The sequence below is a fragment of the Diospyros lotus genome, chromosome 4 (assembly GCF_014633365.1).
Source record: "Diospyros lotus cultivar Yz01 chromosome 4, ASM1463336v1, whole genome shotgun sequence".
NCBI classification, from domain to species: Eukaryota; Viridiplantae; Streptophyta; class Magnoliopsida; order Ericales; family Ebenaceae; genus Diospyros; species Diospyros lotus.
In genome coordinates, this window is record NC_068341.1 from 36,982,834 (window position 1) to 37,000,506 (window position 17,673).

Below are 17,673 nucleotides of genomic sequence, written 5' to 3' on the forward strand. Positions count from 1 at the left end.
ATTCCCATTTTAATGTTATGTTTTTAATCTTGTGGTACTTTTATTTTAATCTTCTGGTGCTTCCGTTTTAATATTACGTTATTTTCATTTTAGTTTTGTGGTGCGCATATTTTATACTTGCAGTGTTATTATTTTACACTTACAATACTTTCATTTTTATTTTGCGGTGCTATTAATATTAATATATAATATTGACAATGAGAGGCCAAATTTCACCGGCTGTGGGGACTGGGGTTGGAATGTTGTCAAGCAGAAGAGGTTGGGCCCTTCAATATCAAAGGCTGGAGGGAGCACTATACGACTAGATGGGTCAAAACCTATAAATTGACGAACAGAGAGAGACATTGGCAATTCAGTTCTAATCACATAACAGTGCCACTAAATTCTGAGATCCAGAAACAGAGGGTTGGTTGATGATAAAACAATATATCAATTGTGCAGCTGCAAAACATATAAAAAAGGAGGTTTAATAAACCTCCTTTTTTTTTATTTTTTTCTCCTATTCTGCATCTTCTTATTCTTCATCATCTTTCTTCCCCTTCTTCTCTTCTTCTTCTTCTTCTTTCTTCCCTTTCTTCTCTTCTTCTTTCTTCCCCTACTTCACTTCTTCTTCTTCTTTCTTCCTCTTCTTCTCTTCTTCTTCTTCTTCTTCTTCTTCAGCTTTCCTCCTTGCCTTTTCCTTCGCCATCTCCAGCTCTTTGATCAAATTCTCCAGACAAGTCGCGGCATTTTCTTCTCTGGACTTCGGCATCAAATTCTCTGCAACATCCGCCGGTGTCATGTCGGTTTCCTCCAACAAGCGGCAAACCGTCGGGAACAAATGGTGGGATTCAATGTCCAGGTAGTTCTTGGCCAGCACCTTGAACGCTTCAAAGCCGCAGTACGAAAGTTCTATCTTCTTGTCCATTCGGCCTCTTCGTATCAGCGCCGGATCCAGCTTGTCGACGAAATTCGTGGTGAAGACGATGAGCCTCTCGCCGGCGCAAGCGGACCACAACCCGTCGATGAAGTTCAAGAGCCCGGACAGAGTTACCTCGCTCTCTTTCTTCTGATGATCTCGCTCTTTCATCTTCTTTCGAATCGGGTCCTCCTCTTCTTTCTTCTCTTCTTTCTTCTCTTCTTTATCCTTAGGTAAGCAAAACAACTCAATTATATATAGTCAAACAGTTTTGCCAGTACATACATGAATAGTAGTGGTTGTGGGTTCAAAAAGGAAAGGAAAGCGATAAACACAGTAGTATCAGTTAGATAAAAGGGTAAAGATTCAAAAACCTTTTGCCTCTGGCCGGTGAGATCGAGCGAGCAATCGATATCCTCGATGACTATAATAGACTTGCTTGTCGTGTCGATCAACAGCTTCCTCAGTTCAGTGTTGTTCATCACTGAAGTCAACTCCAGATCATAGATATCGTAATCTAGAAGATTGGCCATGGCGACAATCATGGTGGATTTACCGGTCCCTGGAGGGCCATAGAGAAGATAGCCTCTCTTCCATGCCTTGCCAATCTTTGCGTAGTAATCCTTCCCATTTTGGAAAGTGAGAAGATCGTCGATGATCGCTTGCTTCTCCATCGGGTCCATAGCCAGAGTCTGGAAATTTGCAGGGTGCTCGAACGTCACATGGCTCCATGTGCTTCTTTTGTAGCCATACCAGTGTTCGCTCTTGTTGTTGGTGTACAACTTCCTCACCCTGTTCTTCACGGCGATGGCCTTCCCCTCCTCCATTACATGCTTCAAGTACAGCTTCGTGATGGTTTCCCGGTGCTTCTTGTGGAAATAGAGTGCATAATACCTATCAATGTATATTGCTATTGTTATATAATTATCTCTTCAAATTCTGCTTTCATAGAGATATATATAGAGTTTGTCAGTTGGAATCCATTTTGGCGAATAAGGGATAGGGATACAGAGGAGACCTTATTATATATTTGATCTCAATAGAGTTGTAGCATATAAATAGGTCATCCCAATATAGACCACACCTCAATAATCATTAATACCTGCCATCAGAATTTCAATTTTATGGTTGAATTTGTGTGTGTGTGTGTGTATACCTTCTCTCTTCTTCGTTGGGATAGAAAGAGATGGTCTGGTTGCTGGGAAGATTCTTGCTGGAAGCCCACCAAGTCTTGATGCCTCTGAAGCGGTCGGAGATCTCCTCATGGTCATCCATGCTAAGCACCAGCGAGTGCGAGTCGCTCACCATGTCTGCCCGGAGCCTCTTCGCCGTCGTCGTGGAGTTGGCGCCCAGATACCTCTCGATGTTGGCGTAAGCCTTGCTCCTCTCGAACCTGTCGCCGGTAAATTCGTGGAAAGTGATCTTAACGTAGGGGTAAACCAGGCTCACCAATTTGTGAGCGTATTTCTCTATTTCGTCTCTAATTCTCAAGGGGAAGTATTGCTGGAACATCGCCCAGATTATCATCAGCCCAGTGAAGGCTGTGCCTAGTTTTCCGAACACTTCTCCTTCCATCATCATCGTCCTCTCGTCTTTCTTCGCTTCTGCTTCGTGTCAGGCTGCTGCTGCTACTTATACAGAGGAGACTGAAGAGAAATGGGGGAAGTTGCTTCGAATGCCTCCCTCTCGCGTTTGTCCGACTTGTCAAAGTTGTTTACTTTCAGTCTTAAGAGACTTAGACATTGACTCATCAATTAATATATTTTAAAAGACCAATATATATATATATATATATAAAAGTTATTTTAGAAATGCTCAATTCTTTTCATTTATATTTGTCACTTAAGAAAAATCACTAGCTTTCCTTTCCAGCTATCCAAACGTAGGGCCCCACATTGGGAAATTCACAGACCCGGTGACGTCACGCTCCTTTGTTTAAAATTTTATGGATTGGATCTTTATGCTAAGTTGGCCTCATTTATAATAATAAAAATATTTTATAATTAATTTAGTTTTCAGTCGAAAACTGAGATTGGGCGGAACAAAAGCGTGTGTTTGATTGAAAAAGGGATGAAAAAGGAAAATATTTTTTAATTTTATGAAAAATAATTTTTACCTCTCTTAATTGTAATTTTTTATAAAAATATATTAAAATATGCTTTAATATGTTGTACCATAAAAAAATTTCACGAAAAATGTTAACTAATTAAACATGCAAGTATGAAATTTTTTCTATTAATGTGATATTTTCTATGAAAAGTAATTCCAATCAAATTTGGAAAAAGATAGAAAGGGAAAATATTTTTCAATTCCACGAAAAACAATTCCTACCTCCCCTAATTACAATTTTTTATGGAAAATGAGTTAAAACATGTTCTCATGTGTTATACTATGAAAATTTTTCATGAAAAATGTTAAACAATCAAACATGCAAGTATGAAAAATTTTTCATTGACGTGACATTTTCAATGAAAAATAATTTCAATTAAACATACCCTAACGGTGCGTTTGATTGCAATGGTAGAAATTAAGTGGAAAGAAAATGAATTTTCGAGAATTGAATTATCTAAAATTAAATTCCAGACAAAATATCAATTGAAGGTGTTTAATTGGCTTAATTGAATTTTAAGAAATTGTTTAAAAATAAATTAAATATATTACACAAGATATTTAAAAAATCAAATATATATATACATATAGCTTGAGGATGCCATGGCCGTCGTCACTAGCCGCCGCCGCTACCTCCATCGCCGCCTTCAATGGCTATCGCCGTCGTTATTGGCCATCGCTATCGCCGCTCTTGCTCGCCCTCTCTCTCTCTCGCTCAGTTCATCTCTCTCTCGCTCAGTTCCTTTCTCTCACTCAATTCCTTTCTCTCCCTCAGTTGGTCGTCGCTTGGAAAATCTATTCCAACCTCTCTCCCCAATGAAAAAATGAATTCCAATAAAAATGGGAAACGAGGGTCACATGAGTCAAAGTGAGAAAATATTTTTCATAATAAAATTGGTTAATCAAAGACTACGAAAGATAGAATTTGATTAGAAATTGGCCATTTTCCATGAAATAAGTATGTAATCAAACACACTCTAATTTTTTCTAAAATACTAAAACTTGAGACTAGATCAAACATACTTTAGTCCAAACTAAAATTTGGAACACCCCTACCGGTGACGAATACCCAAAGTATAACATCTTGCCTTTTATGTTAGTGTTTGATAATGTGAAAAATACATGAAAAATGTCCCGTCCAAGAAATTAAATTCTATGTTTGGTATTTAATATATTATATTTTTTATGAAATTAAATTTTATGGTACAACTATTAAAATATCATTTGACCTATTTTCTATGGAAAATCCATCTAATGGGGGTGGTTTTTGTTTTCCATGCAAATTGAAAAATATTTTCTTTTCCCACTAAATATTATCAAACACACCCTTATTATAATAAAATAAAGTTTATATATATATATATATTATACACTATCCAATTTTCTTATTTCATCAAATCTTTTACGACAGATGGTTTAAGATCAAATTTTATATTAAAAATTAAACATACTCATTGAATATTCTAATGCACTACGATGCACATAAACACTTGAGGGAAGTGAATTAGCTTTTCACCCTTTAAAAAAAATGTTTGAGAAACTTAGAGCTAAAGTAAAGATAAATTGAAAAATTATAGCATACAGGATATATAGCCGTTAGACTATGTAACCCTATATTGGCATAAAGTTGTCACATAAGTTAAGTGAGTTTAAAATATCAAAAATTGGCTTGATAATAAAAATAAGTCATCGAATCGACCGTAGGGAATGCCCTGGAACCTTGATGTCTAAGAAAAATGATATGGTATTGACGAGTATCCCGAGATAAGATTTATGGTATTAAAAGAAATAGGAATTGAGACGGTTTTCGGTAGAGCTGTGATTCAAGCTAAAAAATTGAATTGTCGTAAGGGACTTTTAGAAAGTCAACAGAACTTTGAGATGGCTCTAATTTTATGTAAGGATCAACCTTGAAGTGATTTCGAGAAGAAACAAAGGTCTTATGAAGGCGCAAAGATGAAACGTACTTATCGAGTAAATTTGAAATTATTAATTTTAGATTTTAAGTATCTCGATGATTATTAATTCGATATTTGAGGGTGTAATAGCAATTGTGCAAAGTCTAAAATGAGATTATGAAATTAATTGAGGGTATGGTCTTAAGGTGATGTGAGGTATGGTGAAATGATCTGAGGTATGGTAAGGTATGATGAGTTAATAAAAGTTATGATAATGGATTTCAAAAGTTAATCTATTCTAACTTTGGATCACTTTGAAGTCCAAGCCTATAAATAGGGTCATAGAGTTATTCTCAAGATCATTTCATTTGAGAGAGATTGAAGTGAGGGATTTATGTTTAAGAAAGATGAGGGAAAGCTGTAAAAGGAAGGAGGAAGGTCAGAGCAAAAAATCGAGGTTATGCACGAGAATGAAGGTGGTTTGAGATATGTTCAATGTGAGAGTTCCTAATCGAAGTTTTATTTTACTATGAGTGGTTCTACCGAAAACTTGGTTTACTGTGAGTATTCTTACTTAAAAACTTAGTTTATTGTGAGTGGTTCCACTATCAAAACTTGTTTTGTTTATTACAAATAGTTTTGATTTTTAAGAGTTTCGACTTCAAACTTGATTTACTATGAGTGTTCGTCCCTATAACTTGGATTATTTTGGGTGATTCAACCCTATACTTGATTTGTTTTATACAAACGATTTGACCTGTGATAGGTTGGTTTCAAGTGGGTTGTTTGTCCCAAATTGTTTTATACATGTGCATTGAATTTTGTGGGTTATAAATTCATACATTGAAATGTTGGTTTTAAATGATGCATGTTATGTGTTGTGACATTGACATATTTATGTGTTGTACATGTGAGATGTGGGTTGTCAACTTGTGTTGTGGCACTTGAGTGATAGCACTCGGGATACGTGCCAAAGATTAATGTTATGTGACCCATTTGGGACGGGGCTGAGACGGACTTCACCCTATGGTACTCAAGTGGCGGGGTTAAGAGTGGACACCACCTCACATGTTGGTTCAAGTGGCTGGGCTGAGAGTGGACACCACCTTAGGTTCATTTGAGAAATAACATTATTGCCTAGGTGGACGTTGATTCCGGGGATAGTGCTGATCTTCTTGTAGGCAGGGTTGTATTGAGATCCAGAATGCTTTTGAGTAGGAGCGTAATGCCTAACATGATATATGGGTGATACCTGGGTTCATGCATTGAGGTTGTCCCTTTTGAGCAGGATTGTGTTATGCTAATATGTCGATGTGATTGTATTGCATTCAGAGAGATTTCATTTTCCTCGATTATGGTTAAGTGCGGTGTGTGATTCTCTTAAGTTTGGACATGTTGGGATATGTCGGTTTGTTTCATGGTTTTGTATATATTCATGAAAATGTTTTGAACTCTCACTTAGATGATACAATATCTAATTTGGACTATAACTTTGAAATATTCAACATTTCAGGTAAAAGTAGTGGCAGTAAAGGAAAAGAGGTTTTCGAGATGTAGCCGTCATTTACGTTGGTGATCTTTAGCATATATTTTGTCTATGTTATAGTTATTTAATAGTTGTTGTTAAGAGACGAGTCTCTATGTATTTTGCTTTAAAGATGTCATGTTAAACGATGGTTCGATTTCTACGTTATAAATAAAGTGAATTTGGTTATGTGAAATTTGAGGTTTCGATTCTGCTTCCATTGATGTGATGATATTACTAGTCTTAACTTATTCTTTTAAGTTAATATGCTGAGATGGTAGATCGAGATTTTAGGGGTTTAATTTATGCTGAGTGTATATTGAATGATTGTTTAAAAAAAAAAAAAATATCCCCGAAATCTCGAGTTAACGCACATTTGGGAAAAACAGGGCGTTATAGACTGTGTACTACCTTAACTCTGTTAGATATGAGTCCTAAAGATCAATTATAGTGATACAAAATGACTCGATCTTGTAATTCTTTAAATAATATTTAAACGACATGTTTATATTTTTATTTAAATTGTAATATGATTTAAATTAAAAACATACCTCCATTAGTATAATAAGGAGTAAATACCATTTTTAAATGTTAAGAATATGCATGACGGATAATCCACGATTCGTTATACTATAAATATGTTCCTAACCATAGAGTTTTTAACCTGAATAGAAACAACTCGCAAAGACCAACACATCGTCTTTCTCCTTGTTCAGTATGAAATACTAAAAGATAAAGTTGGTAAGTCTCGTGTCATTCTGTATGAGATATAAAAGAAAGACGAATGGGTGCTTATTACAGGAACGAGTTCATTGAACGAGACTGTTAACATTGAATCACATGGGTTATATCTCATGGGATAATGATTCAATGTTAGCTATAGATGTGCAACTAGTCTTTAGACCTGAGATGACATAGATATCTATGTATCAATGGATTATGATATCAACAATATTATATGGTTGTTCTAATCAGGAGCGATCATGCGTATCTATGTGCCTAGTTTAATAATGCATGAGATATGTGTGCATCAGACATGTAATCTATCATTTCGAGACTTATGAGGAGGATATCCTATGTGATTCAATAATCACTTGACGATAAATCGTTGGCCGAGATAATATGACAATGGAATGTGTTCTATAAGATTGTATCATAATTAATCAAGATTGATTTTGGATTTGGTCATATGACAAGATTAAGAGATTTATCCTACTAACTGTGATCTCATATCTTGTCGACATATAGAACGATAGAAGGACCGTATTGTATGGTATGGTATTGTTGTAAAAGATTCACAATATCCGCTTCACAATAAATTGGGTAATTATGACATATTACTAGATGTCACTCATGATTTACAAGAATTAATAGTTGATTGTTCTCATTGTCGATTTAATTGTGAATTCAGAAAGTTCCACCCAATAAGAAATCAATTTCAAAGAGAAGAATGATAAATTAGTAATTTTAAAATTACTAATTATAGTACATTTATTTATTAGATAAATAAAAATAATTAAATAATTATATTCATAATATAATTATTAATTGGATTGGGTTTTTTGCTAGCACATTAAGCTTATGGAACACATTCTATAAGTAACATCTAACAATATGTCATGATTATCCAATTTATTGTTAAATGCGTATTGTGAACCTTTTATTACGATACCATGCAATAAGTTATGATTATCAAATCTCTTAATCTTGTCATATATTCAAATTCAAAATCAATCTTGACTAATTATGATACAACCTTATAGAACATATTTCATCGTCATATTATCTTGGCCAAGAATTTATCATCAAGTAATTATTGGATCGAATATAATATAATTATCCTCCTTATAAATATCGAGATGATAAATTTTTTCATGTCTAATGCACACATATCTCATGCATCACTGAACTAGGCACATAGATACATATGATTATTCATAATCAGAACAACCATATAATATCACTGATATCCTAACCACCAATACATAAATATCCATATCATGTCAGGTCTAAGAACTAGTTGCACATCTGCAACTAATATTAAATCACTGACCTGTGAGATATAACCTATGTTATTCAATGTTAATAGTCACGTTCAGTAAACTTGTTCCTGTAATGAGCACCACTCATCTTCCTTCTATATCTCATATAGAATGGTACGAAACTCACTAACCTTATCTTTAATTATCTCATACTGAACAAAAAGAAAGATAATGTGTTGGCCTTTGCAAGTTGTTACTATCTAGGTTAGGAATTTTATGGTCAGAAACATGTTTATAGTATAACGAATAGTGGATTATCCGTCACATATATTCTTAACATTTAAAAATAATATCTACTATTTATTATACTAATGGATATATATTTTAATTTAAATTATATTACAATTTAAATAAAATATAAACTTGCCAGTTAAATATTATTTAAAGAATTACAAGATCAAATCTTTTTATGTCACTATAATTAGTTTTAGAGCTCATATCTTGGAGATAGTTTTCTTATTTTATTTTTTCTTTTACATCAATCTATGAAGTATTAATATCATGGTATATATTAACACTGGAAAACACCACAATATGGTAATTTAAAAAAAAAATAGAAATTTCGAAGACAATGTGAAAAATGCATGTCAAATAATATATTTTTAGAATAGTAAATAAGTCAAAACTTTAGAATTCAAAATCCTTAGAAATTAGAAAACTTAATGGAAGGAGGACTACTAAATCTAAATCTATATTTGTTTTATTTTATAATTAAATTTTATTTTTTAAAAAGAAACTTAGATGTAGAAGTTATTTAGGATGATCGCTCTTAAGCGGCCTACAATACTTGTGTTTTCGATTATGTCAAGGGAGGTAAATCGTACATTGAGCCTTTGACCCTTACATAAGGTAAGGATCGAACTCACAATCTATCGAATTGACATTGACATTACTTATCCAACTTCAGGTACATTTGTTCTCAAGTGTTGGATTTTGAGAAAAGTAGAAGAATAAAATGAAATAAAATAAATAATAGGACATGCTTTGATAAGCATTTTGAAATGTCTGTGTTGGCGCTTAACACAGGTGATCTTCGATCTGTAGAAAGTCCATGCTCTCTAGCTAGAGAAGATAGTTCAAATGATGCTTTCATGCAAATCAATATAAGTTGCAGTTTTTTTAATCCTCTGGTTCAGGCGTAGTATATGACAACCTTGATTAGGTCCATGTGAAGCCCCAAAGGTTAGATGAAGAAGACATATGGTTTCATCCTTATCCTCAATATTCATATCCATGTTTAATTAATATATAAAAGTCTTTTGTAATGTTAAGAGACTTTCGTTGCAATGGGAAATCAATGTTCAAGACACCAGAAATTGTCTCTGGGTTGGCAACGTACGTAGGACTTCTAACTAGTACTCATATGCCACCAATTTCTTTTGAGTATTTGTGAAAATCACATGGTCTACCCCAATATTATAGGATTGAATTTCATGGCAATCACATTTTGATGAATTTGGAGGTACGTAGTTTGCACTGATTCTACCCCACCTAGAGTCTGAGCTAGATCGGCAAAAATTGGGGAATGGTTATTTATGTTTTCTTTCTACTTTCTTGCAATATAATGAACTTGCTGTTGACTCGTGATCTTAATTTTTGTGGAGTAGTGGAATGAAAGTTCTAGGTAGGTGTGGACTGGCCTGAAGGACGAATATTACAACGTACTTGGATGGGTCAAATAGGAATTGCTAGTGCTGGTTCATATTTTCTACGTTGAAAATTTGTCGCTTTGTATGGATTGTATTTACTTGAATTACTAGACATGCTAATTAGTATAGTAAACACAACACATATTGAGAGTGACAGTAGAGTTTTGCATTCTCTAATACCTAACTACATGCATTTGTAGCCAATGACGCCAAGAGTATTGAACTGTAGTGTCTTGATCTGTTTGTTACATAAGTTGATCTTCAAAATATTGGAACTATATTCAGACATACCAATTTTATGATCATAGGCCTTGACCTATATTCATGATACTTAGATATATTGAGTGTATTCATGATTGGGGAATGAGAGATATTTACCATTGTGGTGTGCCGAACATCAATGTTTGTTATTCATTGGATTTTGATTATGTGCTGGGGAGTGAGAGAGATATTCAAGTGAGACTGAGCGACTGAGAAAATAAGAAATAGTCAGTTATTTCCTAATCAGGTTGATTTATCAAATGTTGTTACAGAAGGATAAGAAGTAACCTCGTTACAGCCCATTGACATGGCATTCTATATAATCATGCCAATGAAATCTGGCAGAAGTGAAGTGACACTCGTGTCAATGGATTGATGGGACTGATTTGGAGCCTTAATATTTGCTTATATGTATTTATATATATTTGTATAGTTTCAGATTACATGGTTCATGTGAATTGTGTGCAGTTCTCATGGGTGCAATGTTTAAAACAGTTCAAAGTGGTTTCACAAAAACAACAGGCCTCCTGATGGTGCTCTTCTCCTGGCTGGCTGTGTGTGTCGATTATAGTTGTTCAGTTGAGATTAGAGTCGGGAATCCATGTATTCATTTTGCTAATTGAGAATTGGGAATCAAATCAAATGAAATAGTAAGATTCAATTTACAACACATAAAATCTAAGCATAAATCTCGTATAAAATATCTAATGTGTTAAAAGTACATCTTAAAGTACTAACCAAATATATAAAAGCATATCAATTATCAAGATCATTATCTTCTAAGTTCTAACTAATCATCCTCAAGTTATCATCGCTATCATCTTCTTCCTCACTATTATCATCCAGTACGAGTATATTCTCTAGTTCTTATTCTTGGTCATTTTTCATCTTCTGTGTGCTCAAACATCAATCAATTTAACTTCTTCACCTTTAGCAGCTTTACTGTTAACTTTTTCTACGGTAGTAATCTATAGCACAGCACAAAAAAAAAAAAGGCAAAGGTTGGCCGTGTATCTTCATAAGCCCATTAGTGGCAAACACATTAGTTTCAAAGGCGGTCAGTGAGGCTAATCCGGAGCGTTTACTGGATTAGTTGCGATTCTATGGCTTTTAGAACATTAGTAAGCCTTCTTCAGTGTCACTGATCCATTCAACAATTTGCAGGTTTATATCACAAATTTCAAGTTTGCTGACCTTGAAAGTTGGATCCAGGTATCCAAATTTATAATACAATTTATCCTCACCATAATGCTTAATGCTGAAGAAGCACAAGTGCACCCTACAAAGCTACTATGTCTGTTTTGGATGACTTTGATTAACATCTAGATTTGCTTTATTATTATGGCTTAATACATAATTTAGTTCCTGAGCTAATTAAAAAAATAGCTTTAAGGATATCAACTAAATTGTGCTCACTGTTTATCCCTAGACAAAATAATTTATACACTTTTAGTCCCTGACTTAACCGACGTTAACTTTGCCTCGTCAAGCTGCTACGTCATTGACACGTCACTCTTCAGCACTGCCACATCACCACTGCTTAATGTATGTTTTAGTCCCTGGATTAATAAAGAAAATGGCTTTAAGGATTTCAACTAAATTGTGCTCACTATTCATCCCTAAACAAAATAATTTTATACACTTTTAGTCCCTAACTTAACCGACGTTAACTGAGATATTAATTTTGCCTCGTCACGCTGCCACGTCACTCATAATATTCACGTCTGCTATCCATATTTTTATTAAAAAAAAAAAAACAAAACAACTTCAACACATACCCAGCCATGGCTGCCGGTAGCCATGGGGAGCCATTTTTCCCCCTTCTCCCTCTCTTCTCGATTTGGACCACTCTTGCCTCTGCACCGGTCATCGATTCAGCCATTGCCAGTCGCCTCGGAAAGACTAGGGGTCGGGGACCCTAAACCTAGCAATCAAGGAACAGTTAGAGGTCGACGACCAAGGTTTTGGGGTTCCCCGACCACCAACAGCTGACGGCCAGTCACCCGACCATTAGGTTCCCAGTCCTAGCCACGGCTGGGTCGAGGAACCCAGCCTCCCCATGGCCGTGGTTGGGGAGCCCAACTGTGGAGATGTTGTTTTTTTTTTTTTTTATATAAAAATATGGACAATATATGTGGATATTATGAGTGACGTGGCAGCGTGACGAGCCAAAATTAACGTCTCAATTAACATCGATTAAGTCAGAGACTAATAGTGTATAAATTTTTTTTGTCCAAGAATGAATAGTGAACACAATTTAGTTGATATCCTTAAAATCATTTTTTTTATTAGTCCGGGGACTAAAAAATGCATTAAGCCTTGGTGATGTGGCAGTACTGAAGAGTGACGTGTAAGTGATGTGGCAAAGTTAACGTCGGTTAAATTAGGGACTAAAAGTGTATAAATTATTTTGTCCAGAGATGAACAGTGAGCACAATTTAGTTGATATCCTTAAAGCTATTTTTTTGATTAGTTCAGGGACTAAATTATGTATTAAGCCTATTATTATTTATTTGTGTTGAGACGAGATAAAACTAGGTCACTACTAACATTCAGAATCTCAGAAATAAAGCCTCAAAACATCAAAGACTGAACAATCGATATGAAAAAAAAAACTTCCATGTAAACAAAAATAGAAATAAGAATGCAAGATCGAATACAACACGATTAATCATGATTCACCTATTAATGAGGGCTGCATTCACGTTGAGGTTTGGCAATAAAAGCTAATTGCACTATCGAAAATGTTGGTTACAACCTCAATATACAAATCACACCCTCATCCACTCACAGTACAAACAAAAGGCTCTCTAATAAAATGTCCCATAACCACAAGAATACAGATTAGAGACAACAACCCTAGAGAAAAAACAGAGAGAAGAAACTATATAGAGAGCTAATCGTAAAAGAGAATGAGAGAAAACCTTAAATGGTATACCCGATCGGAGGCTATGTTGCACACATCTCGAGAAGACGAATAAACATAAATAGGAAGAAGCATTGGTGTGGATTTGATCTAGAAAGGGTGATCGACGGCCAAGAGAGTAACAGACAAAGCGATAAATGAGTACGGGAGAATCAACGAGTTGTAAAACGATGCAAGAGGTTGCCGTTTGGCCCTTCGCTTTTGGTTGCTCCAAAACGACAGCGTTTTGGAGCAACCTGTCAGCGGTTGTCAAATGGCCCTCCATCTCTTGTCCAAAATAATAGCATTTAATGAAGCTTCACAGAATTTTAATAATTTGGGTAGATTACTCTAAAACTCTTGAGGTTTCACTAAATAATCATGCATGCCCCCTACGTTTTAAAAGTTACATTGACCTGGTCTCCATCAAACGGGTTTTAAATAACTTATTATAATTGCAATTTCACCCCTGAAATATTAAATTCTCCATATAAAACGACAGGGTGTTCCCTGTGTAAGTAAAATTTGAGAAGTTATATAGGGTATAGGGTACCTCTTTGATTTCTCAAAGGACAATGATAATCTTGATGATTAATTAGGTGGGCCAGTTGCATCAACTAAGTGGGGAAATCCTCGTATTGCCACTCCCCAGTTCACTCAACATTTGCAAATGTTAAGCGAAAGAGGAGGTGCAAAATAGAAATTTCCCTTACTTGGTTGATACAATCTGTGCAATTGGGGTACCTCTCTAATTTATTAAATGTGTGAAATACTGCAAGAAACTAAAACAGTGCATGCGATTGCAGAGATAGAATTTAGGTGAAAAAAAATGAATTCTAGGAAATTAAATTACAGGAAAAATAAATTCTTGAATGTTTAAGACTGCGTTCTTTTTATTGTTTTTAAGTCAATTTTAATTTTTGATTTTTTAAAATAATAAAATTTTAGTTTTTAATTTTCTAAAATGCGTTCTCTTTGTTATTTTTAAAAATATATTTTTGAAAATAAAAAAAATTATAAAAAAACTCAAAATAATAAAAAGTTGTTTTGAATATTTTCATCCAAAACAAACTCTAAACTCAAAACACATTTATTTATTTATTTAATCATATTTTATTATTATAATGAAAAAAATATTACATTAAATTTATTGAATAATATATTAACATTAAATATTTCTAATTTATTGAATAATCAAATTTATTGAATAAAATATCATTAAAAAATTATTTTCAAAAATTTTAAAGAGAACGCGTTTTCTAATTTTCTGTTTTGAGAAATAGTTTTTCAAAATGATAAAGAAAATGTGTTTTCAATTTTCTAAAAACAGATTATCAAAAAAGAAAATTGAAAATGAATTCAAAATTCAAAACTAAAAATTAAAAAGTAAAAAGAACGCAGCCTAAACTGCTTGATTGGTCTAATTTTTTACCTGAAAATGGTTGTTATTTTCCATCTTTTGGTATTTGATTGGTAATATTTTTTTATAGAATTTTATTATTTTCTTGGCATTTCGTGTTTAATAGGCATTATTTTTCATGAAAAATTACACATTTTCCATAAAATTCAATGGTAAAATTATATTGAAAAATATTGAATCTTGTATAAAAAAAATTAAAATAATAACATATTTTAGGTTAATTAAATTATTTCCAAAAATTAAAATAAAACCATAAAATTAAAAAAAATTATTTTCCAAATTTATTAATTTATACAAATTTTTTTATACATTTGCATTTATTAATTATTAAAAATAAAAAATATATTATTTTGTAAACCCTCTTTCATTCTCCCTTATTCGCCTGCCTTTCTCCCTCATTCCCCAGCCGCCGCCCACCCCCCTGCCCTTCTCCCTCTCCGGCCTCCTTGCCTCCGTCGGACCTTGGATCGTCGCTCGCCCTCCTCGCTCGCCTCTCGCTTAGTTGCTCTTGCCTTTACCTGGCTCTGTTACTAGACGACACCGACTCAACCTAGGCCTCACTTTCACCACCTCGCTAGTCGTCCCCTTGGCCCCTCGCCCTCAGTCACCACTTGCCTTTGCCGGCAGTCGGCTCTCTCCTCGTTCTCTCGCTTGCTCGCTCTCTCGACTCTTTCACTCGGTAAGTTGCTACTTTCAATTACCAAGAAAATTCCATCTCCTCCACTCAAGGAATTTGATTTCCATGATTTGAAGGAAAATCCCTTCACGTGACCATTAATGGGAAAATGAGTTCCTTGGAAAAAAAATAGCTATCAAACAATGCACAAGTTAGAAATTAGGTGGAAAAATTGTCTTTTCCTTGAAAGAAGTTGGCTATCAAATGCAAGTTAGAAATTGTGTGGAAAAATTGTCTTTTTCTTAAAAAAAGTTAGCTATCAAGCGCGACTGAATCGTTTTTTAGAAGAACTAGAATTTTGTAAAAATTGAGAGGCTTCCATTTAGTAAGTAGGAAAAAGGAAATAGAGAGCTAAAACTCAAAAAATACAAATAATAAAAAAATAAAAATAGATGAAAAACTAAATGTCACATCCCTGGGGTTGAGTTATGGTGTTAAAGGGAATTTAAGAAGATTAATAGAAAAATTTAAAAGAGATATCAGATGAAAAGAAAGAGAAATAACAAAAAAAAATGTGAATATTCAAGAGAAATGAATGGGAGAGTATAGAATTAGTAATTTGAAGGGGCTGATAGTAAGAAACATCATAGAATTGGACCATCTGGACCATTTAATAGTCAAATCTCTTAATTAATTTGGTCGATTTTTAATTAAGTGTGTGTTTGATGATATTTAGTTGAAAAAAAATATTTTTTAATTTGTATAGAAAATAAAAATTACCTCCTCATAAATTTTTTCATCAAAAATAGGTCAAAATATATTTTAATAATTATACTATAAAATTTAATTTTATAAAAAATATAATATATTAAATAATAAAAATAAAATTCAATTTTTTAAATATAATATTATTTATAAAATTTTCACACTAGCAAACAGACGAAGATGCATACTTTGATTCCATTCCAGCTGGCCTGGCTGTGGAGTCAGGGCTACCGGCGGCTGGCCTTGCCCTTAACCCTCACGTCAAGTTGACTTTGACTGCTTTGATTCCATGGCTGTGGGTTGACTCTGTTGACTCCATGCATTTTTGCCGGTAGATGATACGGGCCGGGTCACCTGTTTCATCGGAAAAATAGGATAATAATATATATTATATATAATATAATAATAACCGATTGTTCAACACGTGAGAATATATATATATATATATTTATGTATATTTGTCAATCAAGTAATAAAACACCTAGTGAGCCTTTAATTTTTTTTTTTTATTCTTATGAATAATCAATAATCTCGAAATGCATTATTACAAGATGGAAAAGTCTTAAGAGCCAGAAAGGTTTATCGAACGCCTTACAGAAAAAGGGTAAAAAAATGAAATTACATCCGCTCACTTTGCAAATTTGCAAAGCGAGGCACTGCCCCTGCTTTCTCCTCTCCCCTCTCCCATGGTCGCACATCCGCTGCCTTTGCCTCATCGCAGAGGCAAAGCAATAGCAGTAAGGCGACAGCGGCATGGCAGCGAGGCACCGCGGAGAGGTGAAGGTAGCGGAGGCGCAACCATAAGAGGGGAGATAAAAGAGAGTAGGGGCAGTAACCCGTTTTGCAAAAATTACAAAGTGGGTGGGGGCAATTTGATCTTTTTACCCCCTTTTTATAAGGCGCTTGGTAAATTCACCGAGCCTTGTAGAACGACTCTTACAAGATGATTACCAAGTAAACCCATGTCATAGTTTAGGACAAAAACACCATTTGCTTTTTTACTAACCCACCTAGCTATTCCACTTGTTATCTACCGAGCCACGTGAGAATTCAATACATAATTGTCATGATATTTGAATTCAAATACAATAAGTTAAAACTTTAAACTTGCACACATTTTATGTCTCAAACTTGATTTATTCCAAGTAAAAGGCATAATAGCAATAACAAATAAGTTTATGGATGCTCATGAAATTTTTGGAAAAAAAAAAGATAATTAGCATAATTTTCAAAATCAGCAAGTTTATGTGCAATAACACGAAAGATAGGGGTACAAGCGTCACCTTGACAAAGTTAAATCTTTTCAAAAAATGGTAACTATGTCCTCATCTTCCCCAAGCAGTATGTTCATCGCCGGCGACACTACCGGCGTGCATATCAATTCAACCGTAAAACCATACATCTTGAATATGAGGTAGGTACTCAAAGGCGCCCCTTTCCACTAATAGAGTTGTTTTTAGTGTTGTAATCATCTTTCATTCCTCCACATTGCCTTGACCTTGGAAGTTAATTGTTGTAATCATCTTTTTGAGGTGTTCTAATTTTAGTCTTTGATCTTCCTATAAACTTTATAGTCTTGTGGTAT

The 17,673-nt window shown here is 34.2% G+C and overlaps 1 protein-coding gene across 1 annotated transcript; it reads right to left on the reverse strand.

The window, feature by feature from the left end:
- Window positions 1-497: 497 nt before the first annotated feature.
- Window positions 498-2,582, reverse strand: LOC127798889 (AAA-ATPase ASD, mitochondrial-like). Its single transcript, XM_052332532.1, has 3 exons — window positions 2,055-2,582; window positions 1,273-1,792; window positions 498-1,126 (listed from the first exon to the last, which is right to left on the reverse strand). The coding sequence occupies exons 1-3, from the start codon at window positions 2,477-2,479 to the stop codon at window positions 596-598; spliced, it is 1,476 nt and encodes a 491-aa protein (XP_052188492.1). The 5' UTR covers window positions 2,480-2,582; the 3' UTR covers window positions 498-595.
- Window positions 2,583-17,673: the final 15,091 nt, after the last annotated feature.